Genomic DNA, 10,663 nt, shown 5'->3' with positions numbered 1-10,663 from the left:
ATTACTTAGTTGTAATATTATCAGAACATAGTGCACAACTGGGAGAGTACTGTGCTATGCAACAGGAAAGCTAATAAATGGTTTTAAGAGTCAAAATTATCCCAAGAATTCTTTGAAATGATCAGAATTTTCTGGAAAACATTTGGTAAAGATACCATTTTATTTATTGAAATAAGAAAGGAGTAAGGGGTGATGTGACTGAAGGCACAGTTTGAACAGCCTCTATGAACTTGCTGCATCTTTAGAATTAAGACAGGAAAAGTAAATAGTCAAAGATTTCTAAGCAAGACAGCCTTAAGATATGAGAGGTTAACTGTGTAGGATAAACTCGTTTAGAAAACAAATCTGAGAAATACAAGACAAATTCTTTAATATGTGAAATATTAATAGTTTTGCAAATTACTAGAATTTATTATTCCACATTTGTCTGTCCTATTTCTCTTGCCATAAGGCCAGAAAAAAAAAGTGTCATCACACCAATGGTCAATCCGAAAGAGGACTGGGAAATTGCTTTTAACTCCACTGGTAGTGATAGAAGGTTGGTATGTGATGATTGACATTGCTTATTCTCCATTTCTCTGTCATGCACTAAAATTTGTTATCCTCTTCTAAACCTACATGATTGCTTTGGGCCATGAATCAAGTAAAGGATGATCAAAAGCAAAAGTTCAGTGTCTTGCAACAGCTGGTTTGTCTGCTTTCTCTCCTTATTAACTAATAGTATCTGAGCTTGAGATCCTGCTGCTGGAAAAATGCCCCAATTTAATCTTGATGATTTAAGAGTGTCTAAAATAGTCTCATAACTGATAAAGAGGATTTAAGTGTGTATAATGTAAAATATGAAATGCTGTGATAACTTCAGGGAATGAGAAATTTGATGCTCGAATCCCATTCTTAGACTTTCGCTATAAATTCTGAGAATTTGGACCGTAATACACTGAATTTTATTTATTGAAAATCATTTGGTAAAAGTGCCTACTAGATTTAAAAGGATGTTATCTACTAGACATGAAAGAATGTTAGCCTAATATAGTAGTAATACAATATACGGTTGTGAAAACACTGAAGAAATTGCAACAAAGCATATTTAATTTTAAGTAGGAAAAAATCAGATTGATGTTTTGTGGAGCTTACAGGCCTGACTCTGGTTTCATCTTGTACAGAACGACCTTCCCAGTCTCCTGCTGTGCTGATTTTGGAACTGCTCAGTAATTCATGAATATACTGTGTTGACATGGCTAGTAGGATGTTTACATTTGAATATGGTTGTACAGCCTAATGGGCGCTGTCAGGAAAGGCAAGCTGGAAGGGAAAGGAACAGCTAAGATAAGCTACATCTCCACAAATACTTCTGAGCTCTTTCTTACAGAATGAAGCCAGCTCAGGAAAGAGCTCAGTAATACATGCAGTCAAAAGAATTCTAGCTGGTTTTGTACAGGAACACACAAGGGAGACTGGGGGGAGTTGTCTTAGACAGCTGGAGAAACCCACAACTGGGCTTCCTGGGTTACCTTTGGGAGAAAGGATTTTAGATAGATATCTATATTTGTTTATCTTAAAGACCTCTTTTTGGTAATCACTTTCGTACTGTTGTTTAAATAATAGAAGGGAAAATTGTTTCATTGCTGTACTTGATGGAGAAAATGGCAGATTTACATCCTAGAATAAGTGAGGAGGCTGTGGAGCCAACCCTGTCGCTGTGAGTTCTGCTCCAGAAGACCAGGCTCCTTGTGATCACCACAAAGGAAACGCAGTGTGATAAAAAATCTCCTTCCTAGGTAGCTGTTCAAACCGTGTATGGTTTGGACCTTTGGGACCCTAGGTGTTCAACTGATTATAGAAAATTTCCACTAAAAGAAAGAAGAAACACTACCTAAATAGTTGAGGAGAAAGTAGGAAAAAAGAGATCCCTTTTTTTCTGGAAATCCTCACCCAGCACACTAATTGCTTTGAATGACATATGCATACACTTACACAACAGTTTTCTGAGATTGTCCAGCAATTGGTTACAATTCCACCAGCCTATATGCAAATTACAATACATCAAACTTATTACCTAAATATGCATGAATAGCGTGGTCTTCATAGCCTGTCAGGAGAAAAATGTGCTTAGTATACAACTACTGCAGCAGAATATTAATGACAAATGTAACACTGGGTAGGAACTTTGAAAAATCTCAGTAAAACATGCCCATGTTGTATACTAACAATGCAGACAAAAGCTAGAGTATTTTCTAATTTATTTGGTATGCGATTAATTATCTGTAGTCTACATGTGATAAAATTAAGATATGTTCCCCTGTGAACAACATGTAACTAACCTGAAGCAATTTTATTTATTGGTTTACACACTGTGAGCAGATGTCTGTTCAAAAAGCAGCAAATTTAGCTTTTGTCATTTTGGATTTTGATTATAAAGTTGTTTTTATTCCTGGAGGGAAAAAATAAGGTAATCTGTCTTTACCATCAAGAACATACATAGAAAGGAGAGTCCTAATCCCAAACCACATAAAAATAAATAGACCAAAAAGGCATCTTAGCCCATCTAGCTATTGGAGAAAAACAAATCTTCATGTGGAAAACTGTCTAAAGCTCTCATGTCAAAAACTTTCCTCAAGGAGGTTAAATGTCAGTGAAAATGAACTGAACAGGAAAATCCTCTGGCAATATTTTGTTGTTGCTCTGGTTTTGCTGATTTCCCAGGGTAAGCAAGGTTGGATGTGATTAGTGCTTGATCAGAGGATCTTCCAGGTAGAAGCCAGGATCCCAGGGTGGCTTGACTTCCAGCGTCATCCTTACCAGGAAATTAAGGGGCTGGGCTCCAGCCTTTCAAATCTGATCAAAGGGAAATATGCCAATTGCTTGTGGTTGTCAGGAAGCATTTTTCTGAGATTAGAGATGATAGCCCTGATGCCATACTCAGCTGGAATTTGATTAGTGAGGTAGGCTTGGTCTAGATTTTCTTTTAGTTTCAATCGGATACAGTATTCCTCACCTTCTGTGCTATTAGCACAAATAACCTATGTCACCTGCAGTAACTATGGCTTTTGTTCCAGCAAAGGCACATACTACTGTATTGAAAATCTTCCGGCTTTTCATCCAGCTTGACCAGTCCCAGATTAAAATGTTCCGATCAGCATTGTTTGTTCTAGGTTAGCCTTCCTCTGTAGGGTATTCATTGCACTAAGGATACATTTTTAACCGCTTGTCTCCATTACACCCCACTGCATCCCCGTGCACAGAAATAGGATGCAGGAGCCTCGCTCTGAAGGTCTTGTTTTCCTGCCTACACGATGACTTCTCCTTCCTCTGCATGCACATCCCACAGCTTCAGCTAAAGAAGTTCTGCACTGAGGGCCTTAGACCCTCCCATGCTTCTGACACAGAGCCAAAACTCTAAGTATTGTAATGAAGCCTTTATAAAACAAAATGTTGCAGAAATTCCACGTGGGCAGTACGGTTTACTCTGAGGTATTGCAAAATAATTGTTTACAAGAAAAATTGCCATGTCTGAGGGCTTGAAGCCAAATTTTGTGTTTCAGACCCTTGTAGTAGTCTTTCATCTGCAGGTGTAAGACCCTTTTGAAGGGCAAACCCTGTAGTGACCCAATTTATCTTTAAATGCTTGTGGTTTTGGGTGTTTTTAGGAATCGCATCACCTCTGCCAGGCCTATTGACCTCAAATTTCTGTGTACAGGAAAAATCTGAAGATAACAGAGACCAAACACAGCTCTACATGAAGTATCACCTCAAACTTTCAGCACTTAGTGTTGTAGCAGCCAAGAATTTCTCAAATCGTTGAACTGCTCCCAGAATTTTGAACCTTAGCTAAAGCAAGGCACTAACTCCAGGACGGTGCTCTTGACCAACATTAAGCTGAACTACCAGGGCAGTGCATGGGTGATGCCAAGGCGGATGAGGGGCCAAGAACGCGGCAAGGATGGGGGTGATGGGCGGCCATTCCTTCTCTCCCCTCATTCCCCCGCCCGCGGCGCTCTGCGCACGCGCAGCCTAGGTGACAGGGCGTCGCCGAGCACGTGCCCGCCGGAGGTAACCGGCGCGAGCCCCTGTGAGGGGGGAGCTGCCTGCCTGCTCACCCGCCACCGGTGACCGAAGCGGGGAGTAGGGAGGGTATGGAAAAACCGCCGCCGCCGTCCCGCCCCGCCCCGCCCCGCCCCGCCCCGATTTGAGCGCAGCGCCCCGCGGGGCGACTCGTGCCGCGCTACGGCCCCGCCTGCCTTGTGATTGGCGAGAGAAAGGGAGGGAGCGGGTGAGCGCCAGGCCCCGGCGTGCCTCAGTGAAGCCGTCCGGCTGGTCCCTGCTGCCGCGGCGCCGCGCGTTCCGCCCCGAGCGTGTGTACGGGCCCCGGAGGGGAGCCGAGGCGGGCGAGCTGCGTGCTGCCGGCGCCGCCGCTGCCATGGAGAGGGGAGGTGGCGGCAGCAGGAGGGGGTGACTTCGCGCCCCTTCCCCCGATGAGACTGTGGCTGGGCTGGCTGGGCTGCTACACCCTGTTCCTGTGGGTGCTGAGGAGGAGGATGTGGTCTGGCCCTGCCAGGTACCTGAGGAGCCCTTTATCCAGGTCACTCTACGTGAATATGATGGGCAGCCACCGCCAGCCAGCCCCGGGCGCCAGGGAGAGCCACCAGGTACAGCCCCGGAGGCAGCCGCCCCTCCCCTCCCCCACCCCGCCTTCCCTCTCCGGGGCCGGGCCGGGCTGGGCGGGGGGTCCCCGACACCGGCAGGCACAGGGGCCTCCCTCCCGCCGCCCCCGGGAAGCCGGCCCGCGGGGAAGCCGGGGAGCAGCGGGTGAGGGGTTCCTCGTCCGCCGGGGCGACCTGAGGTGCCGGCCGCGGGGGGCGGGGGACTCCGGTGCGGGATAAGGGGGGCGACGGGCCGGGCAGCGCCAGACAAAGAGAGGTAACAGCTCGGTCCTTCCCCGCGGTGAGAAAGTTGAGGTGCGCCCGCCGTGTGAAATCCGTCCCGGAGCCCGCTGAGGAGCCGCCGGGGGACAGCGGTCGGGGCGCGCTGCGGGCTGGGCGTTCGGCGCGACAGGGTCCCCGCGGCGGGAGCGCCGGGACGGGGAGGCGGCGCCGCGGCGGGAGCCAGAGCCGCCTGTGAGAGGCTTAAACCTTCGTCTTGCGTTTTTCCTGGTGAGCTCTGTGAGTAAACAGCACTTGAATGAAGTTTGCAGGTGGTGTGGAGTGGGGTGGGTTTGTAATCACAGAGAGGTTTTAATTAACACTCGTGTGTCTAGAGGAAAATAAAGTGAGCGACTGGGAAACTGCAAAGCTCACAGAGGCCTTGGAACAGCAGTAGATGACAAACTAGAAATGAGTTTGCAATGTGATACGGCTGCAATAAAAGGTTAGTGCTATATTTGGGCAGTACAGGCATGTGGATCGGTACTTTGTGGAGGAGTTAGGGACCGTACCCTTGCTATGCAGTGGTTACGTGATATGATTGCACTTGGAATATGCTCAGATCTGCACTACGTCTTACCAAAATGCTACTGGAAATCTTGACAGGAGTTTGGAAGAGCTCATAAAACCTCTTAGTACTGAAGGAAGATACTGACTTATTCTAAGTAAAAGATACAGAGCTGAGGTAGTGAACAAGACATAGCAGAAGTACTTGAGGACTGCTGTAGAAAGGAAGAACATAATTATGCGTTATAATTCCTGAAGCTGATGCATTACTGGTATGCTCTGGGTGGGCACTGACACCCAGAATCTTGCTACTCAGTGAATGTATTATTGGGGTTTAATGAATATGGTCTGCTGTTTGGATCATTTGGTACATAAGTACAAAGAGAAGCAGAATTTAGGTTTACTTAACAAACTTCCTTCTGGCAACAAAGAAAGTCTTCTGTGGTGTTAAAAACTACTAGAAAGACAAGTCAACCGAGGAAGTGTGTTGTGGAGATGATTATGTCTTTGACAGGTAGATGGTCTGCAGTGGATACTCTCCATTTCAAATTTATTGGATCTAGATTTTAAACCTAAAGTATTGATTATCTAGTAAGTTTAGGAAGCTTTATGATAACTGAGTTTGTGGGTTCACTCATAAGTAAGGATTGCATGTTGAGGCAGCAGGTGCTTTCACTCTCTGATATTTAACAGACTTTATTAGTTTTATGTAAGTTAGCTAAAAGAACATTTTCTTCCTTTCAGTAATATAAGGCAAAAATTGTCAATAATAACAATTTTTATTATAACAAAGGTTGTAACACATCTTTTCAGATTTTTGCGCTGTAGTTTTTCTATTATTGTGCTATAAGACAGCGATAGACTTTCTGTCATGAAACTAGTGACCTGAAAAGGGTTCTTCATATATTGTACATGGAGGAAAACAAAAGCAGTTTCTGTTCTGAGGAAGTAGTTCCAGAATTAAGCTGTCTTTCACTGCTTTTATTATTTGCAGTTTGGATTGGGTTTATCCTGTGTTACCTTTTGCCCCCCTCCCCCCCTTATAGTTTGCGATCACTTGTAGTGTTCACTGGTATTATATAGGTAGTTGCCAATAACCTAATCATCAAGACTAACGGTGAAGAAGAAATTAGAGATCTGTGAACAAAGCCTAATTTCTGGAAACAAGCTTTTTTCCTCACAGTTGTCACCATCATCATCCTGATAATGGTTATGACAATATATATAAATATTTAGAAGTCAAGAATTAAAGACAAGAATTGTAGGACTGTTGCTTTCCATGATCAGATCCTGGAACTATAGGTCAGAGAGTTCAGTGCAGAACCAAGGTTTATGAGCTCAGGTGCGGTATGTATGCAGTCATATAGCTTATGGAACAAAACCTGTGTTTCCCAGAGCTTTGGTAGTTGGATACATTTTCTTCCGGATTGCAAATGGCAACACAAGGCAGATCATCTGAGCCACTCCAAACCTGTCCAGTGCAGGTGGGCAGCAGCCTCGTGAATGAACCTGACTCATATCCCAGCCTGCTGCTCAGCTCCATGGGATTGCCTGCTTCTGCCAGGCTCTTGAAATTGGCTTCTGAAGATGCATGGACAAAGTACACAGGCTGCTGCTTTAGTGGTTTTTCACAACTTGCTAAGGATTTCTTTTGGGAATCACTGTCTATGCTGATTTATTCAAGTACCACTGTGCTGCAGGGAGAAAAAACCTAAACTGGTAAATCATCAGTCTCGGGGATCCCTGTGCCAGGCTCCATCATGTGGGACAGACTTGCTCAAGATCCGTTTTTGTTGTTTTTTTTTTTTTTTAGAGGAAGGGATCACTTACCTCTGCTAACTATAAATGTGTTTGAAAGTACAGTTGAGAGCCTGATTCTGCCAGAAATGTACCTGCTATGCAAGTGGTTTTCAAAGTAAACCTAAGCAGGCATATGCTCGCTTCTCAGCTGAAAGGTCTTGACCTCCCTTGCTCCTTTGGGTCAGTGTTTGATGGAGCCCCTGTTTATGAATTGGGCATAATGATCCTGGTGCAGCTACCTACTCCCCTCTGATTGGTGGCACTATTATTGTGAAGCAGCAGGGCACTGGCATAAGAATCCTGTCCCATTATTACTTGTATTACAGCAGTGACTGGAAGTCCCATTGTACTGAACACGATGTAAACATAAATTAAGTGACTGTTTCACTTGCAACAAGGTACAACAAACATGAAGGGATCAGAATAGGAGCATACATTTTGCATAGTATGGTTATAGACACAATGTTAGGTGTTAAATCATTGGGGAGTTACCCCAGCTGACTATTTGCTGTTCTTCTATGTGCATTTTTTACAAGATTCTGTTAAAACTCCCTATTTCTCTTTAAGATACTCTTAACTGCTTATCCACACAATAAATGCATGCAGCCAGATTAGGGAACATTATTGCAAGATCTACGGGGGAGATAAGGGTGTGTTAATTGTAGGGAATGATTCTTGATATTAGAAAACAGACACATGGCATTAGAGATTCTGTGAGAAGGGCTGACATGACTTTCTAAGTGTAGGAGAGTGAAAAATAACAGCAATATTCTTAATTAAAATTACATTTAAAACTTTTTTTTTTTGTAACTTCTGCATATTGAGTGGAGGGGGTTCTTAGCTTGGCATTGCAACCTAGCAATGAGCAACCTTTTGAATTTTAGTATCAGTGCTGACATTCCAGAATGCTGCAGCATTAGAGGCATTTGCTGGAGGTGCAGAAGGTGGCCATAAGTGTCCTAATATTTCAGAATTTCTATGGGTTTGCCTTGTCTGCACAAGTTCTTTACATTTAAAATAATATAAAGTGGGTGTTAAAGACAGAGTTTATACATGCCTTACACGTGGATCATAAAACACTACTTTTCCAGCTAGATTTGATATCAAAAAGTAGCATCCTTTTTCTTCACAATTAATTGAACAATAGCTTGCATATCAGAGTTAGTTTGTATAGGATTGGTTGTTACCAGGTAACACAAGTCAAAAGGAATCATTGGCCCATTTTAGCTTGGGCTTTATATTTTACCAATATAGAAGTATAGAACTGCCTTTCAGCTGATACTGGTGACTTCCTAGATGTGGGAACCTGCTCCTTTGTTTAGCAGAGATGTTGGGAGGCAGCTTCATAGACATAATCATTTTGAAAGACTTGTGGACCTGCTTGTTGGTACTGGTAAGTGAAGAAACATAGTCCAGCAGTGCTATAAGACAGACAAGCTGTTGTCTCAAGTATCGATTGTATTCTTTGTCTCTTTTCCTTGAAAAATATTGGAAATGCACTTGCAGATTTATTTTCAGAGGATGCCTGGGGAAAAGTTGAGAATGAATTAGAAGATAGAAAACAATGTTATCCCACGTCATACTATTTTATCAGCATGCTGCTAGTCCATAGAGGACCTGTGTTTGCTTTCTAGGGAAGTTACTTTTTAAAATTCTTCAACTACAGGGTAATGATTAAGACAAAAAATAAAAGCATTATTTCTTAGCCATTCTTAGCACTTGATTACAATTCAATTCTAAGTTAAATTAATCCTGAAGCTTGTTGAGAAGTCTGTAGGAAAAACTAAATTTTTATATTTATGGAAATTGATAATAGCCTTCTATGTATTCAATTTTTTTAACGACTTTTGGTTTTATGTTGCTGAATTTTTTAATGGTCCTTTATCTTTTTCTCTAGTGGTATGTCTGCAACACAGAACAGTTGTCTGAATCCCTTCAGCCTATTTTTGTCCAGAGTTACCTTGACCAAGGAACACAGATCTTCTTAAACAACAGCATTGAGAAATCAGGCTGGCTGTTTATCCAGCTCTATCACTCTTTTGTGTCCTCAATTTTTAGCCTCTTTATGTCTAGAACATCTATCAATGGGTAAGTGAAAAGTCAATCTTAGGTCAAGTAAATACAGTTTGGATTTAGAGTTTTCCAGTGTTCAGCCCTACCCCTTGATCTGTCAGCTTTTCTTAAATTTGTAGCTTTCCCTTTGCCAGTCTAACAGATCTGAAATGTCTGACTGTGCTCTTCACACCCAACCTTCTTAATTGAAGAACACCATTTGCAGCATGGGGGGGACAGAGGAGGTAATAGCAATTAATAAGAGATAATTGGAAGACTCTAACTGTAATTTATAACCATTATTTGTATTAATTTCCTTCTGAATAAGAGAGTGCTCTCTTTGTGTTAGACAATGTATTCCTCTTCCCTCTGCTTTCTTCCCCCCACCTCCCCTTGGTCTTTACCTACTGCTATGTCTATATCAGTTACTGTTGTGATTGTCCTAGTGGTAGGTGACTGTATCCAGTCAGTTACGTATGCCTCGAAAACTCTTTCTAGCAGAGTGTGTGTGCATACCCACTGCAAACCTAGACAGATTTCTGAACAGTGCAGAAGTTGGCACTGAACTGTTGTGTCTTGTAACACTAACGTGGAGCAGAATTCTGTCCTTTTGCTTATTCTGTAAAATTTAATTTCACATCAGTTTGTAAGCTGTACTTGAACACATAATTGCTGATGTAGCATGTTTGGTGAAACATCAGGAAGGCAGGAAAAGAAGTTTATAAATCAGTATTGTGCTAGGCTTATTGCATCAGTCTTTTCTGTGGCTGCAAGGGAACCTAGCTGTTCTTGGGTGCTTTAGTATTTTTTTCCCAAAAAGTCAGTACCTTTTTGTGTCCAGGTCACCCCATTCAGACATATGTTTAACAGCTTGTCAGTTCTGACCTTATGAAGAATGCATTTTGTTACATTCCCCGATTTCTCCACCAACTCCACCTCTGCACCTAAAATATACTTCTGCGTAGTCTCATCTGAGGACAGTGGCTGTCTACTAAGGCTAGAAAAATATTTTTTTTTCTTATTTTCTAGCTAGATGACTTTATGAGCTTCCCTGTGGTGTTCTTAGTTACTTGTAGCTTTATATAAAAGGTTCCTTTGGTCTCCTTTTCTTCCTTTCTCTTCCAGTTTTTTTTTTTCAAAGGCTCTCCAGTGCTTTGAATAACACCTTGTAGTGCTGTTAGGAATAATAGCTATGAGCCAATTATACAGTGTGGACTGACACAAGTGTGCTGCAAGGGGGCTCTACTTAAATTGGCTGTATTCTGTTTATACATTTAATATCCTGCTTTAGTTTCTTCTATATGACTTTGTATACTCTACCCTTCTTGTTTGTTTGTTTGTTTAGTACAGTGAGTCTTTCCTAGCCACCTCTTTTTCACATTATT

The 10,663-nt window shown here is 42.6% G+C and overlaps 1 protein-coding gene across 2 annotated transcripts in view; it reads left to right on the top strand.

The window, feature by feature from the left end:
- Window positions 1-4,287: 4,287 nt before the first annotated feature.
- The window catches only part of METTL9 (methyltransferase 9, His-X-His N1(pi)-histidine), a 20,283-nt gene continuing 13,907 nt past the window's right edge, over window positions 4,288-10,663 (top strand). The window contains exons 1-2 of one of the 2 annotated variants that reach the window (XR_010374625.1): window positions 4,288-4,646; window positions 9,124-9,314. Coding sequence is in view for 1 of the 2 variants with exons in the window: in XM_064461727.1 (XP_064317797.1) it covers window positions 4,473-4,646; window positions 9,124-9,314 (365 nt within the window). In the remaining variant the exon portion in view is untranslated. The remainder of the gene's footprint in view (window positions 4,647-9,123; window positions 9,315-10,663) is intronic. The other variant, XM_064461727.1, reaches the window with a different exon arrangement.

This window comes from Phalacrocorax carbo, chromosome 10, assembly GCF_963921805.1.
Source record: "Phalacrocorax carbo chromosome 10, bPhaCar2.1, whole genome shotgun sequence".
Classification (NCBI taxonomy): domain Eukaryota; kingdom Metazoa; phylum Chordata; class Aves; order Suliformes; family Phalacrocoracidae; genus Phalacrocorax; species Phalacrocorax carbo.
Note: the sequence above shows the minus strand (reverse complement) of the source record. Positions and strands in the feature narration are given on the sequence as shown.